The sequence below is a fragment of the Dissoconium aciculare genome, assembly GCF_010015565.1.
Source record: "Dissoconium aciculare CBS 342.82 unplaced genomic scaffold K489scaffold_1, whole genome shotgun sequence".
Classification (NCBI taxonomy): domain Eukaryota; kingdom Fungi; phylum Ascomycota; class Dothideomycetes; order Mycosphaerellales; family Dissoconiaceae; genus Dissoconium; species Dissoconium aciculare.
In genome coordinates this window covers 1673554-1687999 of record NW_022984951.1, presented here as the reverse complement: position 1 = coordinate 1687999, position 14446 = coordinate 1673554, and the positions used below count along the sequence as shown (strand labels likewise).

General features: G+C 54.2%; 4 protein-coding genes across 4 annotated transcripts; 3 read left to right on the top strand and 1 right to left on the bottom strand.

Moving 5' to 3' along the window:
* Positions 1-620: 620 nt before the first annotated feature.
* K489DRAFT_17780 (uncharacterized protein) lies at positions 621-1600 on the top strand. The gene has a single exon (XM_033599428.1). The coding sequence runs from the start codon at positions 878-880 to the stop codon at positions 1415-1417; it is 540 nt and encodes a 179-aa protein (XP_033464516.1). The 5' UTR covers positions 621-877; the 3' UTR covers positions 1418-1600.
* An 836-nt stretch (positions 1601-2436) lies between these two features.
* Positions 2437-4178, top strand: K489DRAFT_17748 (uncharacterized protein). Its single transcript, XM_033599423.1, has one exon. The coding sequence runs from the start codon at positions 2789-2791 to the stop codon at positions 3926-3928; it is 1140 nt and encodes a 379-aa protein (XP_033464515.1). The 5' UTR covers positions 2437-2788; the 3' UTR covers positions 3929-4178.
* A 722-nt stretch (positions 4179-4900) lies between these two features.
* Positions 4901-6889, bottom strand: K489DRAFT_366622 (kinase-like protein; the record flags this gene model as incomplete). Its single annotated transcript, XM_033602794.1, has 1 exon — positions 4901-6889. One exon carries the CDS (start codon positions 6887-6889, stop codon positions 4901-4903), a length of 1989 nt encoding a protein of 662 aa, XP_033464514.1.
* A 3229-nt stretch (positions 6890-10118) lies between these two features.
* K489DRAFT_17720 (uncharacterized protein) lies at positions 10119-10613 on the top strand. The gene has a single exon (XM_033599419.1). It carries the CDS (start codon positions 10181-10183, stop codon positions 10523-10525), a length of 345 nt encoding a protein of 114 aa, XP_033464513.1. The 5' UTR covers positions 10119-10180; the 3' UTR covers positions 10526-10613.
* The last annotated feature ends 3833 nt before the right edge of the window (positions 10614-14446 follow it).

The following is a 14446-nucleotide window of genomic DNA, read 5'->3' as shown; positions in this document are numbered from 1 at the left end:
GCGCTAGGGACCTGAGATGAATTTCGGGATGTGGCGTATGTGTTGCAATCCTTTGTCAGAGTACCAGGCATGTCGAGGACTGTATCAGCGTGGCGGCATGCTCGCAATCATGATGAATTATCCGGAATGTCGAGTGTGTTCAGCATCGAGCACGAAACTGCGAGGCCGCAACGGCAGTCGTCGAGTGTGCCGTTCCATGTTGAGTTGGTTCATTTCGGCAGTCGAAATCCCACTTGCGCCGCGGAAGCTCCCCGCTAGCTGTTGGCGCGCACAGCAACTAACGCGCTCGGACTTCACACTCCGATATTTCTTCTTGACCTTACCGAATCATGTGGGAGTGGCCGCAAAGCACTCGGGATTATAACGTCGCGGCTGTGAGAATCTCAGCGCCGCCAGGCGCAGGTCGTCACGGAAGCTCCATGTCGCACCTGCACACACTGGCTGCTCGCGAGCTGGACTATTCATGCGAAAGTTCGGGGCGAGATGAAAGAGAACGCGAGCTTGAGAGTGCAATGCCACATCACTCTGCGTCAAGTCACACTGCATTTCGGTATCTATAGTTTCGTTTGTAGGAACAGGCTTCCGGCAACAATGTGGCCTTGACGGTTCCGGCGGCGGTGGTATCAACGCTCGCTGAATGTCGGGAAAAGGCGGGACAAGATGGCAGACAATATTACGATTGTACCATATACAGTGCGCGATGTCACCAGTCTTGACGCAGCCTCAAGGCCCCCGGTACTGGGCATGGCCAGGATGGTCACTTTCGTGTCTGCACATTCTCGGGGTGAAAGACAGTATCTGCAGGCGTACGACTCGAACTCGGACCGAATACACGCCCTACTCACAATATTGGTTTGAGGACATTTAAACTTGATGGATGTGGGCTATGCCGGGTCGAAGCTGCCTTGTCATGGCATTTTCGAGATCGACATGCGCGATATACTTCTTTGATCCTGCGCTCTGCGTGTCGATACCTACATGGCGACTTGAAAGTCACGGCGCAACGACGAAACTGCCTCGGACAAATCGACGAGCGACGAGACTCGCTGTTCCATCGCATGGACTTCTGCATCAATGCCCCTGCCGTGATGATGCTGGACTCCGCAGATTGGAGCCTTTTCCGATCGCGGTGGCGCCGAGGGTGAAGACTTGGGAGTGTCACGATACTTCGACTCTGTCGGTATCTTGTCTTCCATGCGAAGAGCCGAGGACTATCATCTCTTGGAAGCTGATATTCCGTCCACTGGCTCGCGGTTTCAAAAGCCAACGTTCTGCGCTGGCGGTACCTTTCAGAAAACCCGGACATTCTCGGATGATGGTTGTCGTGTCCTTTCTCGTCATCATGGTGGTCGAGGATGATATCCCCGCCAGGACCGGGTCGGCACTACCTGGCTCAAACAGCAAATTACTTGCATAAGCCAGTTTAAACGCCTGAAATTTTTACATTTCTTCAGCTCGCCCCTCATTTTCAGAGATATCACAGGACAACTCCAAGCGCTCGGGGTATGAACATATGGCTCGTACCAGACCATGGCTTGTATTCTGCCGAGGCATCTCATATCTTGATTTTCTCAACCTGGCAGACTTGCCATAGTTGTGGATTGGTATCGCTTCTGCCACTTATGCTCTGCCCCTGGTCTGACCTTGTGTTGGAGGTATGAGGTAGCATCGACAAACAATGACGGCATCATGATATCTGCACTCCTCTCCCTGGGGAGAAGGATTGAAGAGAGGATGATCTCGTTTGATATGGAGCATCTTGAAGTCTGCAGGAAGTTTGTGCATGCATTCATGTGGTAGATCAACCCTTGTTGATGCGACGCTGCAATCTCAACTTGCCAGCACTCCACGACCAGTGTTGCATTCGTTGAGGTGTAACAACGCGCACCGGCTGGTTGCGACCTTCGGTTTCAACGCCATCCATATCGAAGACGCCTTCGTGGGCAGTCATCGCTCAAACTCCAACCGAAGCGATGAATGCCTCTTCGACACTTCCAATCACATCATTTCTCGGGTTCTTGGCCATACTGTTGCCTATCCATTCCATCGTGTCGCGATATCTGGCTATTCTCTGTTGATGATGCTTTCGATGAGACTGTGTCTTATCATCTCAGTGTGAGTTCTGCGCGTGCCGGAACCAATTGGCACCACAAAAGCGCCTCATGATGGTTGTCGTGCGCGCCTAGCTTGCATCGTCATATCATCGTCAGGTGATTTACGGAAGGTATAGGGCATTGATGGGGAGCATGTCCTTCGCGGACAATCACTCCCTCGTGCTGAAGTCGTGATGAGATTTCAAGTTTCTTGATAGCATTTCCATATGCGGCTGTCGTCCTGTCATAGGGTTGCCCGAGCCGCCAACAACCCCAACCCCAAATACAACCCTAAGCACGTCGCCAAAAGCGATAACATCCTTGTCCAAATGTCCAGATGTCCAGATGATAAAGTGTCAATGTGTACGGGATCTTGCGGTACTACCATCGTGACTGACTGACGGCATGTTGTGCGGAGATTAAGGTTTTGACTGACCCGATAGGCAATAGATTGCCCATACACGAGAACTTGTTCTATCGTTGAGGAGTGCGCGACCATAATCTATCCGCTTGCACCACACCGGCACCATCGAGACCAAATAGTTGTGGAACAGACGGCGCAGGCGAGCAGTCCTCGGCCAGAAAGATCGGGCACCACGGACATTGTCCCCGAGACGAACGATCAAGATATCACCTCATACCAAGTGCCTTAGGAGTTTCGACAAGACTACATATCATCACTCAAATCAAGAACAATGTATCTCGATCGATCAAGTCCATTGCTGGGACTCCCCTTCGAACTCCGCATGTCAATCTACCAATACGTCCTGCGCGATGAAGTAGACATCACGCTCGGATGCATGCCATCTATCGACTCGTCGGGAGCTCAAAGCTACAGGTTAGCGGTAAAGGGTGGTTACCACCCTGCCCTGCTCTCAACTGTGACGGACGATGGACACCTTTACTCCTCATCCGAGGCTCATGAACTCGCCAGAAACGTGGCCCTCCCCACCACAGCACACTGTTCCCTGCTGGCAACATGTCAGAGGATCCACGCCGAGCTACGAGACAACTTCCCTAAGCCAGCACAGCGACGCACACATCTGTTCGTACAATATCCCCACGGCCTGAATCTCCTCGCGACAGTCTTCCCGCATTTGGCCTACCACGCCCGAAGTCTCCACATCACGGGAGTCTACTCTCCACCCGAGAAGACGAATCTCCAACTACAGCAACAAAACTCACAAACCACCGACAACGGAGAAGGAGGCCAAGGAGAAGAAGAAGAAGAAGAAGAAGAAGTAGAAGAAGACATCGACCGCAACCGAAACCGCTCCCCAATCCTCACGTCCGCCGCCGCCGCCGCCAAAACCGCATCCGCACCCCCCAGCACGTCTCCGGCCTCTCTACCGAACGCCCTAACCAGCCTCCTCGCGACCCACTTCCCCAGCTCCGGCCCCGAGTGCTCCGCCCCGAACTCGTCCATGAGCCTCCTCAATCTGCGAATCTTCTACCCGGGGCCGGACGGATACAACACGGCGTGGACCTCGGAGGACTCGCCCGTCGCGCTGGCGCTCAGGGGGATCTCGACGGCGGATTTCCGGCTGGAGAATTGGCATCGGGGAGGCGACGACCGGGCGGAGGACGGCGGCGGCCTGGTGCTGCATGTGAGGCGCAGTGAGAGCGGGGAGAGGACGGTGAGGGCGATTTGGAGGAGGTGGACGGTTGCGGTTGCGGTTGCGGTGGAGGAAGTCGGTGCCGTGGGAGAGGACGGAGGACGAGGAGGAGGAGGAGGTGAGGTTGGACGACGAAGGAGGAGGGAGTGGTGGAGGGAGTGGTTGGTGGATCCGAGGTGGCCGGGTTGTGAGGAGGAGTATCGGCTGCCGGAGGATTGAAATTGGAGGGATTACTTATGGGATCGATGTGTGAGTGGAGTGCAGTGGTTGAGGGCTCGATTGCATCTGTGTGCTATGAATTGTGCGTACTGTCGGAGAGGGACTAATCGGTTCAATGATATCGGTGTGATCCTATCGTTGGGAAAGTCATACGGTATGTCAATAGTCTACAGTTTGTTAGACGGACGGAGGTCGATGTCTCGTCTATTCCAAGGGAAAGTCAAGGGTCGGGCGAGGACACGAGACGCACGAGGACTTACCAGGCACGAAGGAGATCAGAGTGAGGGAAATGGGAACAATCATCAGCGGGTAATCTGTTTATAATTCTCGACATCCACAACCTTCCCCGCCATCCTCCTCCGGAGAGAAGGACAGGCGAAAAGATGGAGCGATGTAACTAATCCTACAGAACGAGCGATCCCGGCTCCATCATCCTCCCAGACCACACAACTTTTCCTCCAAGAGGCACCTCGTCTTTCCTGTCTCGCAACCAAACAAAGTCACACTCCAAATCTCCCCCCAAAAACAATATTCTTCTTGACACTTGCAGCTTGACACTCCCCCGTCGAACCAAAAAGAAAATCAAAAGAAAATAACACAATAGCGATGCATCCTAGAGCATGGCGTACCAGAGGCTCTCTGTTGTCCTGATTCTCTCCCATACAATTTTTTTTCCTTCCGAGACATAATGAAATAATAGCGAAAAAGACAATACGATAGCCCATCAGTGACATAATGAAAAGGGGTAATAAATGCCTTCACAATTTTTTTTGGAAGCGCCGAGGATGTTTGTCCCATCCCGATGCTGCTGCCGTCCACCAACCCTGCAAGTGTCATGAGAAGAAAATGCTTTGGAAAGAAATGAGAACGAAAAAAGTGACGATGAGGTTCGAGACCCAAAGGGGAAAAAGAAGAGGGGAAAGAAGAAAAAAGAAGAATGGTTGAGAGGAGAGTAGAGGAGAGCCGGGAAGGCTACAAGTGGAAATTGCGGAAATTTCCATCCCACTGGTTGCCGTCATCAGAATCCGCATCAAGCAGATTCACATCGGCCTTGCGATGTGGCGGCGAATAGCGCACGCCCGTCGAGGACGGCGGCGACGAGGGAGAGGTGAAAGATTTGGCTGCCTTTGGGGTACGCCAGTTGTCGTCCTCCTGCCAGATCCGGCTGGGGTTGTTGGAGCGGAGACGTTGTGGGCTGCCCTGCCGCCAAGAAGGTGCACGGTCGCGGGACGGTGGAGTGTTGTCCTTCTTGATAGGGATGTTCTTCTTGGCCGAGGAAGAAGAGCTGAAGGGGGTGAAATTGCCAAAGGTGTTCCTGGTAGTAGTTTGCGCAGGAATCGCAGCCGCCGTCAGGACGGGTTCCGGACGGGCACGACGGAAGTTACCAAGAGCTGCCCATTTGTCAAGGATGGACGACGAGAGGGTCTTGGGAAGCTCGGCAGGGGTCTTGACGCCATCGGTGCTCTTCGAGGACGGTGCAGCATTGACGGAGAGGTTGGCCAGTGCTTGGCGCGGAGTCGCGCTTCCACGACCATCCTCAGGGAGCGACTGCGGCTGAGGTGTGCTCGGCGTGATGGTATCGACGTGGTCCATGTTGAGATCATCATGAAATTCCTCATCCTGCTCCATCTCCTCATCCCACAGGTCCGACCAGCTCTTGGAGAAGCCGGTGGTGCCGTAGGGAGACTTGAAGGACGGACGGTTGAAGCTGATGGGCAGGGAGCCAACAAAAGAAGACTTCAGACGGGACGCCATCGGCGGCTTCAATTCAAAGGACTTTGCGGACTTGTACGACATGCCCAGGCCAGAGTCCATGGCCGAGGAGAGAGAAGCTTGATCGGCATCGCCATACTGCCAGTCCGACGTCGCTGCGCTGTCAAACAGGTCAATGTCCTCGTCAGGGATGGTTGATAATTGACGAGTGGCCATTGGTGAAACCTTGAGCAGAGCCGAGGACCATGGGAAAGAGTCAGAACCAGGCAAGGCAGGAGAGGTGACGGAAGGCGTGCGCAGAGGCTCACGAGCAGCAGTCGCCAAGGGCACGGCGTCATGATGATCGGTGCAGAACTCGTCAAGAGCCTCGTCTTCGGTGGTGAAGCTGACGGCAGTCATGAGGGCTTCCCGCACAGCGGCAAGAGATCGGTTGGCAGGATCCAAGGCCAACGAATGAACAAGCACACTGTAGGTGTCGTACGACATGTTTGGGAAGATGTCAAAAAGGCTCTGGCGGTCCCGCGAGAAATCGGCAAAGAGGGGGTCGTTGGACGTGGGAGTAGCAAAGGGGTTGCGCTGGAACAGGACGTTCAAGAGGATGATGCCGATAGCCCAGACATCTGCAGCGGCGGGAGAGTATCCATAGCCGTAGACAGACGCATCAAACTGCTCCGGAGCCATATAGCGGTCCGAACCCACAGCGAACTCGGTCGACCAAGTCTCCGTGGTAGCCAAGCCGAAGTCCCCCAGCTTCATCGAACCGGTGGAGGTCAAGAAAATGTTCTCCGGCTTGATGTCACGGTGGTAGACACCTTTGCTGTGCATGTACTCCACGGCACTCACCAGCTGCAGCATCAAGTCCCGAACGTTTTCGGTCTCGAGAGGACCCTTGCCGGCGCGGATGGCTTCGTATAGATCTCCGTTGGTGCACAGTTCAAGAACCATGTATTGGTGGTTGGGCGTGTCCATGTCAGCGATGAGGTTGACGATGTTGGGGTGGTTCGCGAGGCGAGAGTGAATGGCCAGCTCCTCAGACCGGTCGTCCACAGCAAGGGAAGCCGGGCAGGCTCCAGCATCACCGATGGCTTGAGGTTTGGTGATGCATTTGACTGCGACGTCATCGCCAGTCAGAGTGTCTTTCGCCAGGAAGACCATTCCGAAGCTGCCGTGGTTGAGAGGAGAGGTGGTGACGAAGCGGCCATCGACGAGCGGCCTGCCCGGCTCGAAGTGCGAGCGCATACAGTCCATTGTGCCGGGGTCGTGAAGAATTGTTCGTGATGCTTGAGATTTAGTAGATTGAAAATGCAAAGAGTCGAAAGGTCATAAAACAGGGTCCTGCGCGGAAGGGCCAGGGTAAGGTGGTATAAGAATACAAGGAAAACACGCTCAATGCTGGTACGCTGCAAATGCGATCAAAGGGACATGAAAATCGTGAGTGGTGTCGTTGGGTTCATATGTGCGAATCGAGAATGCGAGCGGCGCTGTCGATCGCCCGCTACGCACTTGTTGGGATCGTGTCGACGTCGAGGAAGCAACGGAAAGCAAGTTTCCGTTCAGCGACCTCGGGGGAATGCGAAGGTTATGAAGTCCAAGTCGTATTATGTAGATGATTCGAGAGCCGGAAAGTTCAAGGTGCGGAGTGGGAGTAACAGAGCTGTCGGGACGTGACGAGAGGACCGAGTCAGACGCGGATGCGTGAGATCAGAGAACTCTCGACAAGTGTGAGCAGACCCAGAGGAGAGAGAGAGATGTCGGAGGAGGTGTGTGTTATCGAGGAGTTGTTGTTGTTGTTGTTGCGAGAGATTTTATTGGCGGTGACTGTTCGTCGTTGTGCGGAGATGTCGAGGCACAGAGAGAAACAAACAGGAGGGACGAGCGCGAAGAAGCCGGTGACGATGCACAGAAAGACGTTGCGGGGAGCTGGCACGTGAGGTCGTGATTACATCTGAACGCGGTCGTCGGCGGGGTGCGAGAGGCGGAGATCAAGTAGTATCGGTTCGTGGAAAAGGAAGTATTATGCGAGGATTGGAACTGAGAAAGCTTGCGGCTCGTGGTCGTCGGGCGGTTGCAGGGTCGAAGGCAAGATTGGTCGCCAGGCAGAAGCCTAGGCTGAATCGAGCTCGTCGGTCACTTCCGTCGTTGCCAGGACTGTTCGAGAACAGGTTGACCGCACGGTAGCAGCGAAGAGGAAAAGGTGACCGTGTTGGGTGAAGCGGGCGGTGTCGAGCGTCTCTTTGCTGGTCGAGGTGTCGCGTCGTCCAACGCTGGGCGGTTGGTACGTGAACCACGGGTCGTGGCGGGCAACAGCGGGCGAGGACCGTGGGAAATCCAGAGGTCGTTGTCGGATAGACGGGGTAGGAAGGAGCGACCAGAGGAACTGCGAACGCTCTCAAGCTCGACGAGGTTTCGTGAGTATGAGAGAGAGAGAGAGACAGGCGACGTGTGAGCCGAGTGAGTGTGATGCCGAGTTTAGAGGAGGGAGAGACTGATAATGAGGCGCAGGGGAGAGAGGCGACACAAGTGGTTGTTATGGTTGCCGCTGGTGGAACAATCGAGGTGTGAAGAAGTGGTCAAGGCGAGAGGGTAGGGAAGGAGTATTATGGGTTAGGTGGTTTAGGTAGGAAGCGGTGAAGGTGAAGTGAAAAGAGAGATGCGATGCGGTTGGGTAAGGCGAGCGGCAGGTGGTGGTGGTGGTGGTGGTAACAGTAGAGTGAGGACAAAGTATAGAAAGTTGGATGCAGGTCTGGGGAGGGAGGGAGGGATGGGTGGTGTATGTGTAGGTACTGTGCAGAGAGGTGTGTGTGTGGTGAGTAGTGTGTGTGTAGTAGGTGGAAAGGTGGAAGAAGGTGTGTCAAGGGTAATACAGCGGTGATGATGTGGTGAGACGCAATAGTAGAGTCAGAGAGGAGGCAGCAGAGAGAGAGAGAGAAGAGACGAGAGAGAGCGAGAAATTGGAGAGAAGAGGCAGCGTATGCGCCCGTGTGAGGTAAGGTGAGGTGAGGTGAGGGAGGGAGGGAGGGAACGAGTGGTGGCCACGACTGACTCCTCCTCCTGCTGCTGCTGCTACGACTACCACAACTACAACAACAACAACTGCTCAGGTGGTGGATCGTCGAGATGATTCCACGGCCACGGCTCGAGACTACTGTACGGCTGCAACAGACTACTGTACTCTACGCTCCTGGCGATGATAATATAAAAACCACTACTAGGTAGGTACTGGACTAGACGAATGGATGTGCTGGCGTGCCATGCAATCATGCAATCATGCAATCATGCAATCGCCCAACGGCGGCTGGGCCTTTCCCTCGAGGACAACCTTGGAAACTTTAGTTCGACTTTTGTGCACTCAACCGTGCGAGCATGACGCGTAGATCGCAGCACCGGAGCCCGAATATCTGAGCATTACCTCCGGGTCCCGACCAACGCCATCGAGTCGTTCAAAGATAGACCGCGTGTCCCGTCCATTCCTGACCACTCATCTTGTCTGCCAGCTGACGCCGACCATTCCGTTTCCATCCATGACCTTCTTTCTCTCTCCAGCTGTGCCTCTTCCTCTCCCCGCCTAATAATAATTGTTATTTACAGGATTCCAAGGTTATGGTGATTGTGACCATGCACACAATTCTGGACCATGCTAGGTACTCCGGCAGCACCTGGGAAGTAAATAGCACGTTATTCCATCCATTCCTGCTCTAAAGTGGTCTGCGTGACCCGTCCCGTCCTGTCCTGGTGCCTGCCAATGAACGAGGGTCGATGCCTCAGGGAATCAGCACACGGACCGCCCCTTCCCCATCGGCGTCCTGCTTTCTACCCAGGCCCTCAGCAGACGCGAAGACAATCCGTCACACTTGGCTCGTTCGGGACTAGACCCCACCTCTGCGCCAGTTCCCGATTGGCGACGACGATAGTGCCACGCAACGAACCATGACCCAAATGGACGACCGATGTGGAAATCTGTCCAGGTGATGTGAATGATGCTTGCACATCGTGATCAACCAGGTGGCATCACATCATTTCCACCGTTGCAATAATATCCGCGGCGGCAGCAACGACGTCCACCGTATAACGACGACACGCATGCATGTCCGATTGACCAGTCGGCTTGCCCATCTGGGTCTTATCCACCGCCGATACATAGAAACATAATTTGTCCTCAACGGCGCGTGACTTACGTGCTCCATCGTCGACCGAAAACGAAATAAGGGTCATCAAATGATGACCGATGATGTGATTCTGGGGGCGACCCTTGCCCGGCTCGATCCTGTTCTACAGTACCTTGAGTCGTAGTGTTCGCTGTGCAGGACGAGCCAATGATTGGCGTTCCTGATGCTGTCGTACGCTGCTCCCACAATGTGCACATCATCATACTAGGTACACGCTCAACAATCCTGCAATACATCTCAGGGGAGAGTACTGTACACATTTCTTCTGCCGCCGCGGGGACCCCACAAGCGACTGATGATGGATCGCGATCCAGTCCCTCTCGTCCTGTGATAATTCATTCTGCATGATAAACCGCATCAATCATAATAACTGATGACTTGTTTTCCTCTCGGGCTTCCTTACATTTGCAGTTGGTCATCCCCAACTTTCCATGCAGCAGCGTCAGAGTCCGCCTCATCCGCCTCGCGCCAGACAAAACTAAGCGCATTTCGCCAGCTGCTCACGCGAGGGACCTGTTGGTCTCCAGCGAGAAACACCCCCAAAAGGACTGGGCACGAGAGGTCCTGCATGCACCCGCTTCCTCAGCCAAGCGCCTGGACCACCCTGTCCCTTCCTTCCATCCTACCCAGACCTCGTCTCCCGCCCGCTCACACTCCTCCAGCACCGTGCTGTACTCTGTTGTACACGCGCCCCCCCTTCCTTGCTCGCTCTCTGTGAGCCAGGCGCCGCCACATGGTAGACCTATGTCCTTTCCACAGAACCAGTTCACACAACCACGCACGCGCGCATGCCGAATGGTTGCACCCGCAAATGCTCGTTCGTCACATCACATCATCACACCAGACCATTGTCCGATGAACAATTCGTGCATTGAGAAAAATTGGCAATAGTCATGCGGAATAGTCCGGCCAAGGTGAACTATCGCATACAGAGTCGAACAGTCTATCGAAGATTGATGGCGAGACATTCTTCGCTATCGGGCAGCCGGCGTCTGTTTTATCGTATAGCTCTATCTTTCGGGGTATCCCATCGGGCAATGGTGCACTCGCTTCGGGTCTGCGATCGAGACATTCAAGGGTATGATTATCGCCGGTCGGTTTCTATCGCCCTGTAGATGCTGTTGACACCCGTGTGAACTTTGTGTGCCTTGCAATCTATTGGGCGGAATTGCGTGGTCGTGTAGATGATCTTCCAACTACAACAACCAACCAGCGGAAAGAGCGTGTCTCGCAAGATAACTGCGAAACCTTCGCAGCTTGGTTGCGCGCCTCCCCTGATGCTGTAATCGAAACCTCAGGCGCGCTACCAGATTGCGTTATCTGCCCTCTTATCTCCATTATCGACCGGGCGTCTGATCATCTACACCATACAGCATACGACCCCTCCCCCTCTATCTTTCGGTCGTCCCCATCGGAAATACTGATGTCTGGTTCCGGGAGACGAAAAGCACGCCGACGCGGTTGCTGTCCTGGGGAGATCAGCCACGAGGTTCGGCGAATCCTTTGGACGGGGGAAGGGGAAATTGAAATTGGAGGAGCGGGGTTGATGATGTAAACACGCTCGAAGATCTGTATCATCATCATCTTCTTCTTCGTCCTCGCATCATGATCCTGGTTCATGATGAGACGAACGCGCTGCCGCATGCGACGCTCGATCGACAACATTGTGGGCCTCCTCCCTCCTCAGATGACGAACTCCCATGCAGCCGGATGTTTCGTGATCGTTTCCGTCGTTTCTTGGGGTTGCGCTCTGTGGTGGACGTGACACTGTGTGTGTTTGGCATTACGTTTCAAGACCGCATCTTTGCTGGCGGTATGCGGTTGCGCGGCAGACGACGTGTGTGTCCTATCACACGATACGATTAAGGGTTATGTATGCATGCAAGGCCGCGTGGAAGTTGACGATGTTGGAGATCGACGACGCGTTCGGTTCTCCATCCCATCATCATTCCTCTCGTATGTCTCCTGTTGATCGTGCAGACACACACCCCGAATGGACGATTCGGCCATGATACAATCGGTGAAGGAATGTTGAGCGCGCTCTCGTCTCCATCCTCAACCGGAATCGCGGTGAAGCGCGATGAATCGGCAGGTGGAATGGGCTTGTTCATTGAAGAGCATGGCGAGCGGGACGTGATCGCTCGTGCGTATGTGCGCGCATGCGCGGGAGAACCCAATGGCAACACCTACACACATGTCCCACACACGCACAGAACCCCGACGATTTTTTCCCCTACAATCTCTGCCTCTCTGTCGCTTTCCCTGCCGTCTGGAAAATGTTTATGACGGGGGAGCAAGCTACTACTGCCTGCACGCTCAGACGGAAAGTGAACTAGGGTTGGTACATGACCGCGACTCCACGGTTGAACCTTGGAAAAGAAAGAATTCGGCTGGCTGGCTAGCAGATCGTTCAGATCACACGACGACGGGGACTATCCTACGGACAAAATATGTGCAAGTATATCTTTACTCTCCATCCTGTAGCTTGTCCGGGCAGTCCGGCCGTCACGGTCCAGCCACCTCACCTTCTGTACCAGACGCCCAGAACTTCGTCAACCTGCAGAGTACTATAGTCTGAAGTCCTCCCCCTCTCCTCTGTGAAATCCTTCGACTAGGACTACGACGAATCGTCGCGTTGTGACAGACGGTTCCTTGGCTGCCGCCGCCGCCGAAATAATCTCCTTCCGTCCGGGGGAAGGTTTTTCTGTCCTCGTGGCACGGTTCGGTGCTGGAATGTCTGCGCGCACGAGACAGGCTCGTTGAGATGGCACGACAGAACAACGCCAGCCTCGATGGTCATTGCTCGACCTGTGTGAGCCACGACCAGACTACACGCCATCCGGTTGCGAGGAAACTGGGCGTAGGACCTTTCTTCCTCTGCACCCGGAAGGATTGTCCTCACCACTGAAATTTTCTTACTCGCTTTTTTGCTTGGCCGGTCGGCCTGATCAGCGGTGAACCGTCATGCCTGCTGCTGGGCTGCTGCTGATGTGGATTGAATCTCGTGTGTAAATGCGATGAGGCAAACACTGCAGGTCTCGCGCATGATAATAATGTGAAACCGCGCGCAGAAGGGTCGCTACATTCGCGATGCGATTTGGGTGGACGAGAGTAAACATTGACGTCAGTCGCATGAAGTACTCCTCCTCCCCGGAAAGCTACGGACGGGCATTCATCCAACCCGGCCAAAATGCATGCATGTGCCTTGATAGCACTCGATTGTGTAGATGAAACCTCATAATCTTGTGCATACTCGTCTACGTAGATATTGTCCGAATGTGCTTATCACAGTATTTTCCGAACCGGAATATTCCCCCTCGGACCACGGCTCTCTCGTGTCGATCGCACATGCCAGGCAAGGGACCTAGGTGGGAATGGGCCACAGTCGGAAAGTCTGATGAGAAGGTCTTGGAATCTCCGGACACGCGTCGGAGATCACGTGTCGTCCGGAACCTTGATGGCCATCTCATGCACGCTCCTCGACACGACACCATCTGGTTTAGGTTTCGCCATCAACGGGCTATGGAGATGCCGAGTTGATGATGGACAGAGATAACGTGCGTGAACGAGCATTCGAGTCAAGCACTGTTCGTTATCACGCCGACACTTCGACGACTGCATACAGTCCGGATCGGCCTCGGAGTAAAGCACGATCATGATTCACGTTATTGTCAAAGCATTGCTCACAGGACAATGTCGGTTGCGTTGAGGAGTGTCTAACTGTGACGGCGGTGAAGAGAAAACTCAAGTATTCTCCGAAAACAAAAAACATTTTTCCCAATTCCTCATCAACATTAGCATTGGACGTTCGGGTATGTGCACGAGCGATCCGTAAAGACGGTGACCTCAACATCACCGTCGTCGCCGCCTTGTGACTGTCCGCTGCGCCGTGTCGTCTGCGAATCTCTCAAAATCACAGGCCAAGACCCGACAACCCAGAGCCGAACCAGTCGAAAGAGAGATCCGTGGTCAAATGCGCGAAGCTCACTCGTCCACATCCCATTATCTCGCGCTCACCGCGTGGCCGATGTGCAGGCGATGTCTCAGATCTCCCAACCCAACATTGCCAACATCACTGCGTATTGTCCCTGTGATTGATTGAATCAGAAGTCACGCCAATCTTCTTCACGCTCTCTGGCGCGCGCGTGTGTGTGCGCGCCGCAGGATATGCAAATGTACAGCTGCCCATCTTCATTCATCAGATGCACCATGTTGTGGTGGCAGCGGATTGGTGCACCACGCATCTGCACGCTGCACGCTTGTTATGCATGTTTCAAGATTAAAACTGCACGACGGGTCATGCCCAATGAGAGTGTGGTTATGAGAGATTGGGGATGAAGGCCTGAGGATGTGTATTTTCGATACGTCCCTCGTGCTGCTGTTTTGCCGGGTCTCAATGCCGCATTTGATCTGTTTGCACGATGTTATTTGCTCTAGCGAAGAGCGGAATCCCCGTCAACTATGAGTTGCTCAAAACCGTCGCGAGGCGATTTGCGACGCTGATGAAGAAGTGGGGACGGTCAATTGTGGAGTTGCCCTTGCAGCAGCTCTTCTGCTTGCCCTGCGAGTCGCGGCGCGTATAGATTACGATCTTCTTCACATCGACAGGCTCATCTCTTTCGACCCTAGCCGTCCCGTC